Consider the following 21,905-nt stretch of genomic DNA (forward strand, 5'->3'; position numbering starts at 1 on the left):
GGATCTTTTGATTTCCAGTCACCCTGAGATTTTCGTGGATTCGGAAGATAGGGCTGCATAAACTTTATCTTCTCTCTCTCACATACACACAAAATAACACATTGATTTTCTCACACACTCCCTGAGTACTGTGTACAATTCTGGTCACCGCATCTCAAAAAAGATATAGTTGCGATGTAGAAAGTGCAGAGAAGGGCAACCAAAATGATAAAGGGGATTTAACAGCTTGTCTATGAGGTGATGTATATAGGGAAAAATAACCCTTGCTGTAGTTACACAATGTTAGATTCCATATTAGGAGCTACCACCCAGAAAACAGATCTAGTCGTCATAGTGGATAACATGTTGAAATCGTCGGCTCAGTGTGCTGCGGCAGTCAAAAAAGCAAACAGAATGTTGGGAATTATTAGGAAGGGAATGGTTAATAGAACGGAAAATGTCATAATGCCTCTGTATCGCTCCATGGTGAGACCACACCTTGAATACTGTGTACAATTCTGGTTGCCGCATCTCAAAAAAGATATAGTTGCGATGGAGAAGGTACAGAGAAGGGCTACCAAAATGATAAAGGGGATGGAACAGCTCCCCTATGAGGAAAGGCTGAAGAGGTTAGGGCTGTTCAGCTTGGAGAAGAGAAGGCTGAGGGGGGATATGATAGAGGTCTTTAAGATCATGAGAGGTCTTGAACGGGTAGATGTGAATCGGTTATTTACTCTTTCGGATAATAGACTAAGGGGCAATCAATGAAGTTAGCACGTGGCACATTTAAAGCAAAGGGAAAATTATTTTTCACTCAACACACAATTAAGCTCTGGAATTCATTGGCAGAGGATGTGGTTACAACAGTTAATGTAACGGTTTAAAAAAGGTTTGATAAATTCCTAGAGCAGAAGTTCAGAAACTATTAATCAACAAGGATTAGTAGCTTGGGATCTATTCATTGAATGTTTGGGTACTAGCCAGGTACTTGTGACTTAGTTGGTCACTAGACAGAGGATACTGGACTTGATGGATCTTTTCTCTGATCCAGTATGGCAACTTCTTACGTTCTTATGCAAGATGCTCAAAAGTCCTATACTCCATTGAAGCAGTGGGGTGTATATGTAAGACCTAGATTGCTTAGACAGACCCCCGATAATGGTCTGCTTTGCAAAGGACTAAGCGGCAAATAGAGACTCACTCCCCCCCCCCCCCCAAGAGGATAGAGAGCCTGTATTTGATTCTCATAAGCTTCTTAGCTTATTTCCCAGAGCTCTCGCTGGCGAGACATTGCTGAGTGCTAGTAAGAGACGCGGTGACAGATGCCTTTAAATGCTGAAATTGTTCAAACATATTTTCAACGTTTCAGAGAAGGTATTTTATGTCCACTCACTTCTCAACAGCATGCAGTCACCCCTGCCTTTCTGAAGTGTAGCCAGTTAATGAATGAAATGTTTCCATAGTAATACATCCCTGGAGGAAGGACTACTCCAAAAGACAATTTAAATTATGAGGTGGAAATGAGAGAGTCCAGCTGACCTGCATCAGGACAGTCCCAGTCTTCCTCTAAGGCCTAGCCCAGCTTACCCTTTAAGGAGTTGTGTGTCTCAGTTAACCAAACAAGATGGACATTACAGCAGCGTATGAGACAAAGAACTACAATTGTTCAATGAACAGGACAGGGTCTAGAAGTAGCTGAATGGCTGGACACAAACTTGCTGTTGCAGGTCAGCTGGACAACTGTATCCAGTTAAAGCAGCAGATTTTGCTCAACAGGCTTATTCCAGACACCATCACCTGCCCCTATTGCTAACAAAAATCAGCATTTACTCACTCATCACCGGGATACCCATGGCCAGTGACAGCGCTAATCACTGCCTACGTGTGGGCTCAGGTGGACATTCACATCTAGCGCAGGGGCCATCACAATTAAGGAGAAAGTTAACCACTAAGACGTAACCTAAAGGAGAGAGTTTTTCCTGCTGGCCTTTTCTTTACTGCTACAAGGTTTCTAAATGCCACACAGGTACAACTCTCTGTGGTCTCTTACCTGTTTGCACGTGTTTGTTGCAAGTCAGGCTAGCCTGCAAAGTCCATCCACCAGCCTTTACTTATACAAAACGACCTGCTTTCCAAGGACTAATAAGAAATATTTCCCACCCATCTAACATGGTGGAACCGGTTCCAGCTAAGCCACAGAGGGAGCTGATCTCCTTGCAGTGGAGAGATTGTCAGACACTGCCCACACCTTCCTGGACGTATAAGTAAGATCCAGGCTGGTTTACTATTTCTGTGCGGGGTATTTGGTTTTGTAATGCAAGTATGGGAAGCGTTGGGTGGAACTGATTCTGGCACAGCTGATCCAGGCATTCCTGAGTCCGGACTGCATTGTGGGTGGTTGCCTAAAGAATCTACGCCACACATTTCTCACGGAACTGTCATGCATTGTGAATTAAAGTAAATCACGATAAAAATCCATAACAGAAACCGTTTAAAAGAGGTAAAGTAATTCTAATGGCTAATGCCCTTGGGGTTTTAGTGGCTGGTATCAATCAGGCTCAGCAAACGAGGATGTGGGACTCTGCCTCACACACCTGGAGGACTTCATTGCAAGGATACAGAACCAGTTGATTTCGGCGGCCACCAGCCGGTCTCTTGCATTGCTGACACACAGTTTCTCCCTGGCTGCAGTACAGTGGTGTATATATGTCAACAGCAATTAACCACACCATCAAACCAGAAGGGCGTTTAAAGGAAATCAGATTACAAAGACAAGTGACATTAGAATGGGAGCTGATTTAGGTAAGCAGTTCTAGTCGACAGGGCATTTATCAGCCTTTTAAAGGCAGGTGCTGAGTCATCCTAATCAGACCATGTACCTGATGTTTCTGAATCTTGATTATCCAAATAAATTTAACGGAGTAGGGGGGGAAGGCAAACCTCAAGCCTAACCCCCACCTCTCTGCCTGTGATCAGGAGCACGCAGCAGGGCAAATATTGCCATGGCTATCCTTACTGGAGCACAGCTCGTTTATTTCCAGTTACCCCATGGTTAGGGGTCCTGTCTTATGCATGGGGGTGCTTTGTGAGCCGATTAGAATTGTGGATAACTGTTAAGGGCTAAGTGCCTTCAGCAGCCAGGAAGGGCATTGAGATCCACTAAACCCCAAGGGAGAAGCTCAATCCCAGACAAATGGATTCACCAGAGGGAGGTCCTGCTGACAGATTTGATAGATTTCTTTGACCATGTGACTAATGAACCAGGGAAAGCTGCTGGCCTTGATCTATTTGGACTATATAGCAAAGCCTTTGATACAGTCCCACAAAGAAGACATACATAAAATGAGAAGGTTAGGGCCGAGTGACAAGATGGTGACGTGGATTGCAAACTGGCTGATGGATAGAAGACACGGAGTGTGATGGGAATGGAGCCTACTCTGAAGAGAGAAAGATGTTAAGTGGTGTGCACAGGGACCAGTGCTGATCAACATCTTTTTGAGCGATATAACAGAAAAGATAAGATTTTACCCTCTTTCTACTCATGATAATACTAAAATCTGCAACAGGATGGACACCCCGGAAGGGGGTGGAGAGAACGAGAAATGATTTAGAAAAGCTCAAGGAGTGGGTCTGAAGCATGGCAGCCGAGATTCAATGTAAAGAAGTGCAGGGTCATGCACCTGGGGTGTATGTGTTGGGAGGTGAAGGGAGGATGAGTATGGGAGAGAGAGAGCTTGGGGTCGTAGTGTCTAGCAATCTGAAGATGGGAAAGCAGTGTGAAAAGACAATAGCTAAAGCCAGATGAATGTCAGGAATATAGAGTAGGAAAAAAAAAAAAAAAGAGGTGATAATCCCCTTATACAGGTCCTTGGTGAGGCCCAACCTGGAGTGCTGCGGTCAGTTCTGGAGACCGAATCTCAAACGGGACAGAGATAGGATGGAGGCGGTTCAGAGAAAGGCGACCAGAAACCCTTGAGGGAAGGTTGAAGGTCCTAAATTTGTATACACTGGAAGAGAGGAGGAGAGAAGGGACCTGATACAGACCTTCAGTTACATGAAAGGTATAACTGATCCACAATTAAAAACCAACCTCTTCCATTTGAAAGATATAGAGAGAACATGGGGTCACAGGGAGGAAAACTCAGATTGGACGTCAGGAAATATTTCTTCACGGAGAGGGTGCTGGACGCCTGGAACGCCCTTCCGGAGCAGACGGTGAGAATGACGACAGTAAAGGGGCAGACTGTGCGGATGCCTAAGGTGCTAGATCCAGGAGTCATGGGGATCAGCAGTGAGGGAGAAATCAGTAGGGACCTCAGAAGGGAATGGGATCCACGCTGTGGAATTCCTAAGGAACTAAAAGTAAGAGACAAGAAAAAAAATGTAAATTGTAGATGTAACCATAATGGCAAAGAAAGGGCCCTCACTAAAGGTCTGTGCATCCAATTTCAAATAAGATTGCGGAGCAGACTGGATGGGCCATCTGGTCTTTTCCTGCCGCTAATTTCTGCGTTTCTATCCGCAGCCTAGTAATGCTGGTATAAAATGCCTGCATACTTAATGGATAAAATTAAATTAGAGAGAGAGCTGGTGTCAGGTCATGGAGGGGAGCTCCTGTACTCATCAGTATTTCCCCTCAGCCTCCACCTTAAGAGGACAATTATGTATACATCATGCGACATGAGGCTCCGTCCACACACCCACTGCAACATGTGGCTTTGGGGCTCTCATACCCAGGAAGAGAGCCCACATGCTGTACCGCACATGGTATAATGCAAACCTCTTGTCCGATCTCTTAATGAAAGTATAATGCGACCATCATATAGTGTCACTCTGTGCTGGCGGCTTATGTGTGAAGCCTGTAGGGCACAAGGACTATCGAATCCATAGGTCGCTTATACTAAACTTCATGTATGCTCTTAGACGGAGCTACACATACATCGGAGAAGTGCACCACTTCTGAAAACATAACGTGCACTTACCTCTGAGAACCACGGATGGCAATCTCTTATGCGATCCTGAAGTCTATCCTCCGACACTGCAGTGTTTCGGAGCATGAAATTCCTTCCTCAGGGAGCTTCAGGAGAATTCTGCTGCCTAAGAATTGGGGTTACTCGTGTGTGGTCACAGCCTATGCGCTTGGTTTGGAAAATTATACAGCGTGCACCAAACTGTGTGCTACCTGCTAATATTTCTTCTCCGCGGCTGCCCTGGTCAGGTAGTCCTTGTGCCCTACAGGCTTCACACATAAGCCGCCAGCACAGAGTGACACTATATGATGGTCACATTATACTTTCAATCAGAGATTGTACAAGAGCTTCACATTATAGCAGAATTTATATCAACTTGCCGAGTTCAATTTTGGGTCACTGTTTTGATAGTACCGCACATGGTGGCACGCTTTCGCCCACTGACAATAGCTCAGCAGTTAAACATACATTCCTTTTCCACTCTTTGCTCAATTATAGGTAATACAAAAAAAAAACCTCAATACACTTTTTGAATGGGCCAAGCACAGCAAAAGCTTAATATTTGTCAGCCAGCTGATGCTATTGTCAATTTGGGTAGAAAACCTGCAAGTTTCAGCTTGAAATGACCACTCCCATTTAAAAGGAAAAAATTCAAATTGGGTTGAAAGAGCAACCATCGCTGGTTTGCATCTGACAATTTCACTGGTGTGCAAACAGATCTCTGAACGCTGGCCAGGCACACAGGGGAAATACAGGAAGCTAGAAGGAAGTGTGCAGCCAATAAGGGCCAGACTGCAATCCAGACTGAGCAAAGATTTTGATTTGTACCAACTGATTTGGAAAGAGCATTGGCTAGCGGCAGAGCAGGAGGATATTCTGGATTTTATGGCTAGAGGAGGAAAATATGACCTACTGCTGGGAGCTGGATCAGGGAGAAGGTGGGATTTGAGAGGGACAGAGGATCAGGCTTATACCAGGTAAGGCACAGAAGCCCGGCTGGTAGCAAGGAGTCGCACAACTGGACTATGGCCACATGGAAGTCTTGTAAGATGGGGTAGGTCACGAGCCAGGCCACTGCTGCAAGTCACCTTTACAAAACATGGGAGTGAAGAAAAATTCAAACTAAAAAAACCCCATCAAAGTGAACACCTTCTCCATACAGAGAGTTAAAAAAAATGTAAATGGAAAGGACGCCTAAGGCCTGGCACACGATACAGGCTCCCATCCAACTTTGTCTGAACTCTTTCAAGGCAGATAAAATACACTTTGGAGATGGGCAATAATGGCATGATTTCCCCATAAAGCACAGTGACATTATAATATCAGCAGGCAAAGCTTCTGAGAATTCAACCAGAAGGCCACAGAACAGTGCAACTGGAAACAGATAAAGCTTCCAGGCTGGCAACCACCAGAATGGGAGAGAGAAAGAAATCAAGGTCCATTTACATCTTCCCATCACGTATCGGGAACTGTTCAGTGCATAAATGCGGTTTGCATTTCCAGCTATTTTGGGGGCGGCTATGGACCCATGAAGCAATACTAGGACTCGTTTCCACCCATGGTCCAGGAATGGAGACAGACCCAGGAACTTCTCACTCCCAGCAATAGCTTTGCCCTCACGACTCGATTCAAATCATGAAAGAGCTCTTTCATTGCTCGGCTCACAGGAACTCCTAGCCTGTCCTAAAGAAGAAAATTGGAAATTACCTGCTAATTTTCATTCCTGGACTACCACAGCTCAGTCCAGACAAGTGGGTTTATGCATCCCTACCAGCAGATGGAGTCGGAGAACAAAAATATTGAGGCACTGCTACATAACCAAGAGTGTCACCTGCAGTCCCTCAGTATTGACCTGTGCCCAAGCCAAGATGTGTAACTCCAAACCTCTAAAGAAGCTGGGGAACAAGTTGGAGCTCCCAGCCAAACTGACCCCTGAACTATGGTCAAGAAAAACTTTTTTAAATCTCAAAACTACAAGAACTATACACAATTATCGTCTGCAAAACAAAATTAATCTCTGCATCATCAGCAGCATCCAGAATCAGGCGAGGTCTTTCTAAAAATTAATCATACTCAGAATGGGACAGTAGCCTGGACTGATCTTTGATATTCCAGGAACGAAAATTAGCAGGTAAGAACCAAATTTTCCTTTCCTGTTCATACCCAGATCAGTCCAGACAAGTGGGATGTTCCCAAGCCCCCTCACTGGGTGGGATCCCGAAAGACCTGCACGCAGCACACTTTCCCCAAAGGCGCCCTCCTCTGGGGCCCTGACATCCAAACGGTAATGTTTAGTGAAAGTGTGCAAAGAGGACCACGCTGCTGCCCTACAAATCCTCCTGTGGCGACACCAACTGAAACTCCGCCCAGGAGGATGCCTGAGCCCTAGTGGAATGCGCCCGCAAACCCTCAGGGAGCGTCCGACCTTTACAAATACAGGCTGAAACAATCGCCTCCTTCAACCAAACGAGACATCGTACTCTTAGTCGCCTTACCACCCTTTCTTGGTCCACTGAACACCACAAAAAAGATGGTCCAAGGTCAGATATTCATTAGTCACCCTTGAGATATCTTAGGAGAACCTGACATCCAAAAGATGAAGCTCCCTCGCAGGGGGGAGAATCGGGCGTCAAAGGCGAAAACCCCAGCAACTGCATTATCTAAGATGAAAAGCCAACACTGCCTTGGGCAAAAAGAAAGGAACCGCCCGCAACGAGATTCCATCATCGGAAATCTGCAAAAAGGGCTCCCTGCACGATCAGCCTTGGAGCTCAGAAGTCCATCTCGTTGAGCAAATCGCCACTAGAAAAAGTGCCTTCAAAAAAAGCCCTGCATAAAGGCTCGAAGGAAAGGCCACATAAGACTCACAGAATCAAACTGAGATTCCAGGATGGACAGGCTACGAACTGGAGGGCGTAAATGCCTTGCTCCTTTCAAAAAAATGCACTATTTCCGGACGTGAAGCTAAAAGTCTTCCCTGCAACCTCCCCACTAAAACAACCTAAGGCTGCAACCTGGACTCGGAGAGAATTATAGGCCAAACCTTTCAACAGCCCCTCCTGCAAATAAGGCCAAAACCTGGACCACATTTGCCTGCAAGGGATCAGTGTCATGGGTACCACCACCAGGCCTCAACACTCTCCAAACTCTGATATACACCAAAGAAGTGGAGGATCTCCTAGCATGAAACAGAGTAGAAGTCACCGGCTCGGAATAACCCTTCAGGCGGAAACATCACCTTTGAAAAGCCGCTAGACAGAAACAATCCGCCTGCTCTGACAAGATGGGTCCCTGGCTCAGCAGACCCTTCAAATGGCTTAAGCGAACGGGCCTGTCCACCACCAGCTGCACCAGATCCACAAACCACAGACGTCACAGCCACTCCAGCGCTACCAGGATCACTGTCCCTGATCCTGCTCGATGCGACAGAGCACCCAACCTATAAGCAGCCATGGAGGAAAGACATACAGCAGTAGCCTCTCTGGCCATGGCTGAACCATAAGAACATGTCATACTGAGCCAGACCAAGGGTCCATCAAGCCCAGCATCCTGTTTCCAACAGAGGCCAATCCAGGCCATAAGAACCTGGAAAGTACCCAAAAACTAAGTCTATCCCATGTTACCGTTGCTAGTAATAGCAGTGACTATTTTCTAAGTCAACTTAATTAATAGCAGGTAATTTGCCTGCAAGGGATCAGTGTCATGGGTACCACCACCAGGCCTCAAACACTCTCCAAGAACTTATCCAATCCTTTTTTAAACACAGCTACACTAACTGCACTAATCACATCCTCTGGCAACAAATTCCAGAGTTTAATTGTGTTTTGAGTAAAAAAGAACTTTCTCCGATTAGTTTTAAATGTGCCAAATGCTAACTTCATGGAGTGCCCCCTAGTCTTTCTATTATCTGAAAGAGTAAATAACCGATTCACATCTACCCGTTCTAGACCTCTCATGATTTTAAACATCTCTATCATATCCCCCCCCTCAGCCGTCTCTTCTCCAAGCTGAAAAGTCCTAACCTCTTTAGTCTTTCCTCATATGGGAGCTGTTCCATTCCCCTTTAACATTTTAGTAGCCCTTCTCTGTACCTTCTCCATCGCAATTATATCTTTTTTGAGATGCAGCGACCAGAATTGTACACAGTATTCAAATACAAACAGTCTAACTTCAGTTAGTCAGCCAGAGTGACTCACTGCTCTCTTGATTAACAAATGTTGGTACCTATTCAAACCAAATCACTCTACCTCAACACCTTTCCAAAGTGATTAACTGAACTTTTCAACTTTTTACTTAGGTATACACTGCTCCTAGCTTATTTCTAGCTTCTGGATACTTTTTTTTTTTTTTAAATACAAGCACTCAGTTCTGCTTACTATTCTGTATTACAGTTCTGTATTTAAAAATACAAACAGTCTAACTTGTTTATTCGCTGCCTTACTGACTATTAAAAGTACAAACACACTAAATAATATTCCCAAATAGTTAACTTTGCCCCAATACTTTTAAAAAAGACAATGTCCCTAGCAAAAATTGACTGATTCCTTTCAGCCACCAGCAAGGTGATCCTCTTCTCTCAGTGCTCCCAGAGAGGAGAGGTACCATGAATGTACCTAAACACTTCTGGGAGCTCCAGATCTTCTTTTCTCTACTCTGTACTAACATTTCTTCCCTTTTGTTTTTTTGTTTTAAACTGACTGCATGTTTGCACCTCTACTATCTGCTGGAGACAGAAATTTCAAAGAAATACTGAGGGACTGCAGGTGGCGCTCTTGGTTATGTAGCAGTGCCTCAAAGGTTTTGTTCTGTCTCCATCTGCTGGTAGGGATGCATAAACCCATTGTCTGGACTGATCTGGGTATTAACAGGAAATATACCTTTTCACGATCAACATGAAAAATTGACTGCAATTTGAAGTTCCAGCAAACATTAATATGCATTACAGGAAGAGATTCCTACAAGGTGGTCCTTTCCATGCCCACTTGCACTAAAGCAAAGTCTGAATTATGGAAGAGAGACCTCTGTTAGCAAGAGCAGCGACATACAGCAATATCCCAAAATGCAAGAAACTATAAAATAAAGGCCACCATAAATGGAAACGAATCTTTATCGTGAAAAATAAAAATGCATCAAAGACTGACCACTTAGAAAGTTTCTTTATCCTATAAAAAAAACAAAACAAACAAATAAAAATTAAAATGAAACCTAAAGCAAAAACAGGGCCATCACAATGAAGATGAGAATCTCCTCCCAGAGAGAATAGGTCCAGTTTCCCAAGAGCATTTGATTCTCTGCTCAGTCTTGCAGGTCAAAGCCGATCGCAGGTGCGTCAATACAGTTCCGTAAGGTCCAGGACCCGAAACTTGTCCAAGTTGTAGAAACAAGCTTTTACCACCCGGCCACCGAAATACCTTCCATTCAGATCAACCACGGCTGAAACGGAAAACAAAACAAGTTAGAAAAATGAAACGGCGCGATCAACTAAGCAACCGTTTCCTCTCTTCTTAAGCCAGTGTCCCCGGGCGAGACACTGGTACGACACGGGCAGGGATGTGCTGCCGCTCAGCCGTGCAGGCCCCCAAGGGGTCAGAGATCCCAGAACAACCAATTTCATTAATGCACACGGAAAGTCTGGGTTTCAATAACTGATTTTGTGTTTTATTCTATTTATGCTTATGGACTCGAGTAAAAAAAAAAAAAAAAAAAGATGCACACAATTAAAACCTTTTATCACTACACAAAGCATTTATGTTCTATTTGCTACTTTTTTCTACCCAAATACATTAATTCTTAATAGTTTTAAATTGTGCTTTTTATCAGTTTAAAGCCCTAGTAGACATTGGCAGTGCTGCGCAGTATAGTCAGAAAACTGTGCATGAGATATTTACCAGAACGAAGCACCATGACAACTCCGTGACACAAAATGCACAACACAAAAAGAGCTGTATCTAAGAGGTCATCCTTCCCCTGGCAGGAGCAGAAGAAAACCCCATCAAAGCGATTACGTTCATGAAGAGAGAGCATTTGCTGAGGGACTGTAGCCAAGATGTTTCATAAGGCCCTGGAAACGCAGACAATCCACAGAGAACATTACAAGGCGGCAGAGCGTGAAGAGGGGAGGTGAAGCCATTGGTGTTTACGAGGGCATCTGAAGGGCAATGGCCTACAGAGCTGGAAGAGGCTCGCTCGACAGTCGGGCTACAGGAGAAACAAGGCCCAGCCAGACCTGGTGTTTTTTTTTTTTTTTTTCTCAAACAGCTGTGAGGGGGGGATTTAGCTTGCAAGAGGCTGCCAACAGTTGAAAAGCCAGAAAAATGCACAGATACAAGAGATGCCCATTTCCCGGTGTTGAGACAGAAAAAAAAAAAAAATAAATGACAAAAAACTGGGTATAAATAATCCAGGGAGAAAGAGCAGCTGGAGCAGCCAAACCTGTCACATCCCCTGCCTCCAGGTTAGAAACATAACATGATCCTGATCGCCACCTGTCCTTGTTCTCTTTTCCTACTTTTAACCACTTTGAGTGCAATTTTCAAAATGCCCACAGAAGTGCAAAGTCCCCGGGTGCTTTTTATCCATAGACCTTGCAGCGATTTCCAAAGGGAAAGCTCCCGCCCAAATCTGCCCCAGTGTTTCTGAGGAGATGCTTTCTGCAGGTAAAGTGATGCGCGCACAGGATTACATCTTTACGGTACGTGAGCGCCCCCTCCCCCGAGGGGCGGGAGAGTTTCAGAGAGCAGGGGGAAAAAGCACCTTGGAAAAGCTGCCTGATCAGAGCCTTCTGCCAGGGCCTTTCCCGGCCTGTACCTTGCAGCAGGATGCAGAGCCCACGCCAACGCTCTCTCTCTCTCTCTCTCTCCTTCCAGGTATTTCTGAAGTGACCCAGTGTACTTTCTGCACGACCTAACGTCCATCACCATAAGTATGGATGCGTGCCGTCAACTTTTACTGCATCTTACGAATTATCTCGGTTAGACTCCTTCAACGAGGATGGTGCTTCTTCATACCCCGTACAATTACTTTAACATAAAAGCAGCCGCTTCTGCTCCTTCCAAAGGATGCCTCCTCTTAGTTATAGCTCCTGTATCATTAATACTAATTACCAAATAATCCACTTAGTTTGTACCCAGCTGCCCTAGCCAAGACAAAACCACACTCAAAATTTTTATTTTTTAGCAAACAAAACTGGTTTTGTCTGCATACACATGCAAGGAGACAGAAGTGCACTAAAAAATTCAGCGTTACATGTTAAATTCATTTTTAAATTTAACTTCGAACCCTGAAGTTAAGTGTAACCTTTAATCACGGATATTAAAGCTGAAAAATCAGTGTTTCATAGGTCCCATGCCAGAGGATCTCGCATCTAACACTGAAGTTTTAACTTCTGTGCTCAGAGGTATGAAAAAATCTAACCCAGAGTTATTAACAGCATTTACTGCTCACTTTGTGTTTTACACTAGTGCTCTGTCATCTGCACACTAAAAATGATCAGCACACTCATTTGACTATAAGTGCCCCAGGTTTAGCACATTCACGGGTGACTGGGGAATTATTTTAGCAGCCAAAAAGGCATTAAGAAGTGCACTATTACATCCCACAGAAGATCTGATTCAGTACGCTACACAGCCTCTTCAGATAATCTTACCCTCAAAAGTCAGATAATTGTGTTTCCTTCTGCTCCTTCTTATGCAAAACATTTAACCTCAAGTTTCTGATCAACACTCAGGAATTCAACACTTATTTGTATAATATTTTAAAAAGCTTTCACTAGATTATATCTTTCAGCTTCACACATACTTTGTATTAAATTCAAATTTGGGTTATAAGCAATTATATTTTAAAAAGGGAAACATTTAAAAAAAAATTTAGAAATTCTTTATACAAACAATTCTAAAACAAATCCGATTTCTTATCTGCCCCAGATGGAAAATATTATATAAATGCAAATTATTATTACAGTAAATCTTAGAGGAAAAAAAAACGAGTGGCAAATACTTCCTGCTTGATGGTAGAAAGCGAAAAGGTATCTGCTTCTGCATACGTAATGGTTCAGCGCATAGCAGAGGCCATCTCTTCTGCCTATAAGAGATCCTCCTAGCCTTAGGCCACCAGAACTGCTCTCCCTCTCAGGCCACGGCACTCTAGTTTAATTTCCAAGGAGGGATACTGTTCTCAAGGCTTCTTTTGTTTCTTCTTGAATGGGATTTTGGCAGGTTAAAGTGCATGATTTGTCGGTATTCACTATGAGGCCTGGCTAAAGTAAAGTAATCGAGAGACCTTTAATACTTATGACCGAAAGCCCTCAATTCTTTTCATAAAGAGAGAGTGAATTCATTCTACCCTCAGCCCCCCACCCTGTGCTAAAATTGCAGCTAGCTGAACCTCCCTCACTTCACAGATGTGCAATCTCAGCAGACCCACGGGATCAGTTAGCAAAACCCACACGTCTATCTTGTGTCAGATTAGAAAGCTAACGCGGAAATCCCTGGAAAATCCAATGAACAGAGTTGGAAGGCAGCCAACAGAATTACTTTACCTTTGATCGCAGATTCAACCCTTTCAAATTCCAAAAATATTCTCACCGCTTCATCATCAGGGGCACCAGGAATCTGAAAGTGTTTAAAACATGGATGAAGAAAGTTTGCAAGCTGACGTGCCTTTGAGTTACTTCTCTCTAGCTGTGCTATATGATGATTGTGGCCATGCATCAGTCTGTGGCTTAGCCCCTGGCACAGGAATCCCTGGTTAAAACCACAGGATCAGCACAAGACTGGGTAGAAATAAGGGAAAAGTGAAAGTAGCAGTGCAGGGAACTACATTTCCCAGGGTACCTGTGCCTAGTCTCTTGGGCCAGAGGCCAGCCCTCCTGACTCACAACTGGGTAGAGTCATGAGCACCTCGCAGAAGGCTCAGGGGAGGGGTATAGGGGGTTCCTGGGGCAGTAAAGGAGTCACAGTCAGGGGAACAGCTGAGCAGACTCACCATGGGAGGTGACTCAGTGGAAGAGGACCCTGAGGCAGGATTTTCCACACAATATGTTTTTTAAGTGATAGTTTTCTTTTGCCATACTGCCTAAGGAGGACACTGCTATAAACAGGAAAGGAAAGGAAAGGTTTTTTGTCGACATGTATGAGGGAAGCCAGACAAGTACGAGGAACAAGGCAGAAGCAAGTAAGGTATAACCTGGTCGGAACTGGGTTTGCTTGGCGTGCTGCGTCCTGTCCAAGTTGGGTTGCTGCACCAGGGGACTCTTAATATATTCAGCAGTACAGAGAATGTGGGCAACGGCAGTACTGAGTAAAGAGAGACTTGGTGACACATCCCTAGGAGCAAACCTCTCCTCAGCTTAGAAACTGCAGTGGGGGAAATGCATAGGAAGAGTGTTTTGTTTGAATTAAAAAGCTGTATTTGTGAGATGCCCGGAAGCAGAAGACCAGGCTTAATTAGTAAGCTGTGAGAGCTGCAAATCTTCTCGTCAATTATGCTGGTGGGGAGGCAAAACCAGGAGTCTGGACTGATCCGGATACGTACAGGGACTGTTTGGCCTCAGCAGCCAGGGCTAGCTACATAGCATGGATATTCCTTGCACATAGCTGCCTCAGTGAAACTCTCCTGTCCCAGAGAAACAAATAATATGCTGTGCTAGATAGGGTTCCCCAGTACTGCTTAGGGTCTAGTAGTGGGTCTAAAATGACAACTGCTTTGCTTGAAGCTAAGAACTTTGCCGGTGATTTGTTCTGCAAGAATTATGATAATGTTGCTTGGGCAGTAAAGCTGAGATTTGCCAAAGGAATGCCTCTGCTTCATGGACGTTTATTTGGGTATTAAGAGGCAGCTCTGGTTCTGTCAGCCTGAATATACCCCTGGAAAGGTGAACCACAGGAATATTAGTGGGAAGAAAGGGTCAGCAGTGATATCACCAGGCACGCTGCCCAGCGCCATGAAAGCAGGGGGGCCTAGCAGCAGTAAAGTAGAATTTAGGGCTCAGTTTGCCTGATCATAGATTAGCCGGCGGTGACAACCCTACACCCACTGGAGCTGCCGGCCACAAGGCTCCCGGGCCCTTGCTCCGCTGTTACAGGCACACACCCCACTGCCCCTCGCGTTACCGAACGGATCCAGCAGCCCCACACCCCCCCCCCCCCCCATGCTCTTACTGCGAGATAGTGCCCAGCCTGGCACGTAAGCGATACCAAAACGCTGGGCACTCAGCATGCGGCGCTGCTTCCCTAAAACCACCCCGGGAAAAGGGGCTTTCAGCCGCAAAATGACGCCTCACCTCAAAAATGACACATTTTCCGACCTTGCCGTATTTTTCACATTCTTCTTTTGTTTCTGCTTCCAGGTCCTCGTCGACTTCCCCGGCACCTACCATATTCTGGGAGCAAAGCACGAACAGGGGCAATCGTTTTGTTACTTAGCCGGGTACAGGGCGCGTAGGGTCTGTAACACCAGGGGTATGGGGCAAGCTCATTTCTCCAAGAATAAAATTACACCAAGGTGAAGGTTTCTGACAGTGGGCACTGGCCCTAGCGAAAAACAAGAAAACGTCTGCACCCGAATCAAGGATTAGAAAAAAAAAATAAATCTTTTTTTTCTTGTACTCAATACATTTGCTCAGAACCGCACCCTTCTGCTTCTGTCCCAGCTCTGATGTCTCGTGGGAGTGCTACACACAGGGACCGAGCCAGCAGCTTTGCTACGCCAGCTTCCCAGATCGTTGGCTGCAATGTGGGGGCAGAGACTGTGAAGGACAGAGAGCTCCAAGCAATCCAGAAAGGATGGAGTAGCTAGATGCAGGGATATCTGTTCGCAGTTTTTATTTTATTTCTCCTGGGAATTTCTGGGGTTTTGTTTTGGTTTTTTTTTTTTGCAACGATATTTACCTGGAAATATGAAAAGTCCTTTTTCCCCCCCCCTCCACGGTTTTCTCCTATTTTGGTTGCAATAAACACTGATAAAATCCCAGGAAAAATTAAAGAATTAACTGAAAACAAAGGTCCTCAAGTATATGGTAACAGCGGGTTAGGATGAAAGAAGAGTAGGGATTCACTGAGCCCAAGCTTCTGAATTTATTTTACCTTCTGATTTATTACATCTTCAGTTCCTTGCAAACACAGAAAGTGAGGCCAGGCAGAAAGAACAAGGCCCGTCAGGTCTGGCCGTTTTCCCTTTTTTAGCTCTATATAAGGTCCAGGTGTCCCCTGCCTTCCCCACTGCTTCCTTTAATTCCATAACTGCTTTTGGGGCCGATGTAATAAAAGCTATGCAAAATTGGTGCTAGTTTCTGTGCCAATTTTTGAGCAAGGGCAGGGTAAAAACTGGCAGCCCCATGGGATGTAATAAAATAAAAAGGTATGCGAACGAGGCCCGCACCAAAAATCTACACGAGGTTAAAAAAAAACAAAACACACGCCTAAACCCACAATGCAGAAAACCGCGGGAAAAACAGGCGCTAAAATCAGCGTCAATGTAAAAAAATGCTGCAGAGTTCCTTAGTGGCTGTTTAAAGTGACAGAGGCCAAACGGATTATGCCTACGCTGATCCAAGAGATATCAGAGCCTACAAAAGAAATTGTCCTGTATAATGCTTACGAGTTAGATAAGCAAAGCTGGTTTCAAACTCAAGCCACTGCTCTGCAAAGTATTATTTCAGCTTCAGATACACAGGCAGAGTGGAAAATGCATAACAATTCTATGTGCCAGGCTCTGTACAATACAAAACTTTGACAAATGAGAACTGGGCAGGTACATGCACTCAATATGCAAGCAGAATTGTTTACAGCTGGCCTGGCTTATTCTCAGGTACATGCACTGAAATATAAAAGCAGTATTTGCAGCTGGTATGGCTTATTCTCAGATACATGCACTGAAATATAAAAGCAGAATTATTTACAGCTGGCCTGGCTTATTCTCAGGTACATGCACTGAAATATAAAAGCAGAATTATTTACAGCTGGCATGGCTTATTCTCAGGTACATGCACTGAAATATAAAAGCAGAATTATTTACAGCTGGCCTGGCTTATTCTCAGGTACATGCACTGAAATATAAAAGCAGAATTATTTACAGCTGGCATGGCTTATTCTCAGGTACATGCACTGAAATATAAAAGCAGAATTATTTACAGCTGGCATGGCTTATTCTCAGGTACATGCACTGAAATATAAAAGCAGAATTATTTACAGCTGGCATGGCTTATTCTCAGGTACATGCACTGAAATATAAAAGCAGAATTATTTACAGCTGGCATGGCTTATTCTCAGGTACATGCACTGAAATATAAAAGCAGAATTATTTGCAGCTGGCCTGGCTTATTCTCAGGTACATGCACTGAAATATAAAAGCAGTATTATTTGCAGCTGGCCTGGCTTATTCTCAGGTACATGCACTGAAATATAAAAGCAGTATTATTTACAGCTGGCATGGCTTATTCTCAGGTACATGCACTGAAATATAAAAGCAGAATTATTTGCAGCTGGCCTGGCTTATTCTCAGGTACATGCACTGAAATATGCAAGCAGAATTATTTACAACTGGCATGGCTTATTCTCAGGTACATGCACTGAAATATAAAAGCAGTATTATTTACATCTGGCATGGCTTATTCCTGGATTATTTTGTGTATCTCAAAACAGGTGCTTTTAACTTTTACTCCTGCCCTTATCCAGGCGCTAAAAAACCCATGTACTAACAATTTTCTCTGCATTACCCGTTAAGTGCTTCATTTGCATGGGCCTGCACTAAACCAACCACGTGTTTTTACTCCAATTTTTGCGCGGGGTTTTTCAGCACCGATATACCCGCGAGTGCCTTACCACAGCTTATTACATCGGCCCACTGTCCCCACCTCCTCGCCAGGAAACCATTCCATGTTTATAAGTAAGTTTAAGTCCCAAACCCCTTTGAAAATAAAGGACCCTGATAAAAAAAAAATTTCACTCTCTTCTCACCCTTAGTAAGACCACCTTGGTAGGGCACTTCAGAATCTCCGTCAACGGATTGGAGTCAGATTTCTTCAGGGCGTCAACTGAAGGACAAAAGTGCATGGGCTGTAATTGTTAATACACGCAGCTGTAAGCCCCACCCAACAATCAGATCCCGAGGGAGAAGAGCTGCCACCTTCACGTTCACGACCCCGATTTAGGGTGCTCTTCTACACAAAGGCTGCGCGCTGCGCTGCCCAGCACTACTAAATTCTTTGCTTTAAAAAGAGAGGCCGGCTGCTGCTCTTACCTTTTCCCGGCTTTGCGTTCTGGGAATTACAGATTCGTTCTTATGTATATGGATGGGTGAATCTTTGGTTCATGTACGCACGTTTTTGTAAATCGAGACCTTGCATATCAGTTATGCTCCGTATTTGGGCTATCGCTTTCTCTTTTCAGATTTAGATGTGCTATGGACGGATTGAAGTTCTTTTTCTTATGGACTCCCCCAGGAAGGGGGATGTGGGGGGGGGATTTGTGTTTCGTATGTATTTCTAATACGCTTCTGTACGTTACCTATGTATTTCAATGTTAAAAATTCAATAAAAACCTTAAATTAAAAACAAAACAAAAAACCAGGCATGCTAAGCTGAAAACCAGAAGACATAAAGTGCTGTGTTACGGAAGGATAAAAACCACACGTGCAAAGAGCTCAAAAGCCTGAGCTGATCTCACGCTGTCAACAGGCGTCCAAGTACCAAAATGGAGAGAGGTACAGAAAAAATAAATGGGGAGCAGGATGGTTTCTGCAGCTGTCTCCAGGGCACACACACACGTGGTCTCTCCAGACCAGTTCAGCTGAACAGGGCATGGCTTATCCTTCACTAGAGTGGCCCTCAGATGCCTTTAAAGGAAAAAGGGGGGTCCCTTAGGGAGCACAGGGCCAGGGTCTCATTCATTTAAACCTGGGAGTCAGCTCTGCAGTGAGAGCTCATGCCATCATGGGGGTGATAGTCCCCACAAGGGGGGCCCACTCATAGTGGAAGGACCCAGACACAGCTAGGAGAGAGTTCAGCTAAAATAGAAGATGCCCACCCTTTTGATTTTTAAGTAGACAAAATTATTTCATAACACAAAAAAAGAGAACCAGGAATAAGACCAAAAGAGGGTGGGCATACATCACATGGCTATTTTACAGACAGCTGTTTGGCTAAATCCTCTCTACACGGCATTCGGACACAAGGCACGATAAAGCAAAGCGGTGAAAGGTGGCCCTACCTGAGAAGCCCGCAGCTGCATCCTCTGTTGGGGCGCTTCCTGGTTTTCCTTTCTTTTCTGTTCAAAACACTTGCAGGTCTTAACTCTTTGCAGAACAGACAAGGTGCATCGTGTACGTCAGTCACGCGCCTTCCACGCAGCGCCGGGTCAACGGGGCCTCCGTGCAGACCTCCGGCACACACTCGCATGCAAACTCTCCCAACCTCCTGCCCACATCTCTTCCTTTGTTATTCAGCTTTTAGGTTGCAAAGCAACACAAATCTTATCAGTAGCTTGGGCCGAGACACTTTCTGCTTCTGATCCCCACAAACGGGAGGCAGCAGCTGGACTCTTGGGGTGGGGAATTAAGAAAACCATCCCAGATCCTTAAGTTACAGTAAATACTTATCAAAGGGGAAACTCACAGGTGCTTAATACCAAGATAATCCTGGTAGAAAGTGTATTAGTGTTGCTAGGGCAATAAGAAATGGGAGTGGCTCACACAACTTCCAAACACGTATTTTGAAAATTAAACACAATCTGGTCTGAAAAGGAACAGCCCGATTGGTTTGGGTTTTGATCTAGCTGCAGGTTTAAAACAATTTCAGATGTACTGCAGCTCCAACATCCGTGGTCAATCCCGTGAATTTCCTGGTGGGAGGAGGGTTGGGCGAATCCGAGGCAAACGATGCCAGGCACGATTCCCCAAGGTAAATCAGAACAAACCTAAGAGCAGCTCTGCCCACACCGTGGTCGTATTACTCACAGGGAGCGAAGACACAAGTCCCACACGGTGTGCGATTATTTCCAGAATGCGGGGTTTTGTTTTGTTTTTTTTGTTTTTTTTTAACGACCCAATAGTTTCTCCTAGCTCCTTTGCACTTCCAGCTCAGTCAGAGCCGGGGCTGGGAGCTTCCATTCACAACCGCCCGGGTACTTTTCCTCCACCTCCACCATTACCCAGTCCGGTCAGTGCAGGGACCGTGCACCGGGGCTCCCCCTCGAACCCTGCACCCAGCACTGATCGTAACCCCCCCTTCCTTCCTGGAGACTGAGAGAGCTGCCTCCGCAGCATCCCCGTCCCCAGCCAACCCCGTGATTGAAGCGGGGACCCTGGCGAGGCAGTGCCGAGCCCTTAGCAGCCGAGCCATCGCGCCGGCTCTAACGCAGAGCCCATCTTTACTATGGAAATCAAAATCCTTGGCAAATGCTTGCCCAGCTTTGAAACAAATAAATGCCCCACCTGAGCGCTACATCTAGGTGCTCTCTGAATACTTCACTAAGGTCTTAATGAACTGAAGTACCTTTATCTGCCAGATCTCCGATGATAATCTTGCCTCCTCTCTTGCTGGTTTTTTCCACCGACAGCGCTGTGCTCAGGCCTTGCTCGTGTTTCCCCAGCCCCTGGCCTTCTCGGAAACCATACTTCTGCATAATTTTGTGGGCTACAGTCCCTCTATTACAGGAGGAAGAAGAAACACTGTCTTAACATTTTATTGCCTGACAGCTTCCTCCTAATTCCTTCGGACTTCCAGTTCTACTAGGATCCTGTCCGAACCAGGGCTCCAGTGCCATGAGCTGGGGTTCACAGGCTTCCCTTCCCCCTGTCTAGCCCGGTCCTCTGGCTGAGAGGTACGGGCTGTGCTTCCTTTCAGGACAGTAAACGGATACCCTTGAGCCAGCTGGTAAACGAATGCTGGAGCTTCACAGGGGACTGTAGACACTGCCTCTGCAAGACTCCCCAACTCCTGTCAACCTACGGAACAGGAGATGGGCCTATGAATTAAACTAAGGTCTCCAACATGGCAGCTGGGCCATTTATTTATTTATTTATTTTAAACACTAGCATAGCCTGGCTGTAGTGCAATAGGCACAACCAGCAATGCTAAAAGTAAGCCAGGCAGCTAGGACTGAGCAATCGTTTCCCAAAGGAAAACTGGTTCTTACCTGCTAATTTTCGTTCCTGTCGTACCACAGATCAGTCCAGACTCCTGGGTTTTGCCTCCCTGCCAGCAGATGGAGACAGAGAAAGTTTTACAGACACTGCCACTTAACCTCGTGGGCCACCTGCAGCTCCTCAGTATCGGTCTGCACCCAAGCCAGAATGAGAAAAAAAAGAAATCTATCCAAAAATCTCAAAGCTTTCAAAACCAGAAAAAACTCTTCAACTAATTAATCTTATTTAAACAACCCTGTATTACATACTATAAAAGCAGAATGAGCGGACGACTCACCCCCTCTACCAAATCGGGCAGGTCCTGGACTGATCTGTAGTACTACAGGAATGAAAATTATCAGGTAAGAACCAATTTTCCTTTCCCTGTATGTACCCGATCAGTCGAGACTCCTGGGATGTACCCAAGCTCACTACTCAGGGTGGGACCTGGAGAGTCCCGCTCAAACACCTTCGCCAAAAGATGGGAAAACCGCTTCCCCCACATCCAGCCAATAGTGCCTTGAAAAAGTATGTAGTGATTTCCAAGTCGCTGCTCTGCAAATCTACTGCGGAAAAACTAGTTGAGCCTCCGCCCAAGAACACAGAATGAGCACGCAATCCCTGGGAGACCCTTAGTGATGTAAGTGGATCCAATAGCTTCCTTAAGCCATTGTCCAATAGGAGACTTAGATGCCTTCAAACCTCTTTTTGGCCCGCTCCACAGAATAAAGAGATGAACCGACTTCTGGAAGTCATTAGTCATCCTGAGATATCCCAACAAGGCTCTCCTCACATCTAACAACTTCAGCTCCCTGGCATGAGGAGCGGAGGCATCCA

General features: G+C 45.1%; 1 protein-coding gene across 2 annotated transcripts in view; it reads right to left on the reverse strand.

Moving 5' to 3' along the window:
* Positions 1-10,038: 10,038 nt before the first annotated feature.
* The window catches only part of LOC115098838 (splicing factor 45), a 41,440-nt gene continuing 29,573 nt past the window's right edge, over positions 10,039-21,905 (reverse strand). Inside the window, exons 8-13 of one of the 2 annotated variants that reach the window (XM_029615836.1) lie at positions 20,437-20,588; positions 19,154-19,210; positions 17,903-17,979; positions 15,229-15,327; positions 13,486-13,558; positions 10,039-10,382 (exon numbers count right to left, since the gene is read on the reverse strand). In XM_029615836.1, coding sequence (XP_029471696.1) covers positions 10,279-10,382; positions 13,486-13,558; positions 15,229-15,327; positions 17,903-17,979; positions 19,154-19,210; positions 20,437-20,588 — 562 coding nt within the window. In that variant the 3' untranslated portion in view covers positions 10,039-10,278. The remainder of the gene's footprint in view (positions 10,383-13,485; positions 13,559-15,228; positions 15,328-17,902; positions 17,980-19,153; positions 19,211-20,436; positions 20,589-21,905) is intronic. The other variant, XM_029615837.1, reaches the window with a different exon arrangement.

This window comes from Rhinatrema bivittatum, chromosome 9, assembly GCF_901001135.1.
Source record: "Rhinatrema bivittatum chromosome 9, aRhiBiv1.1, whole genome shotgun sequence".
Taxonomy (NCBI): Eukaryota; Metazoa; Chordata; class Amphibia; order Gymnophiona; family Rhinatrematidae; genus Rhinatrema; species Rhinatrema bivittatum.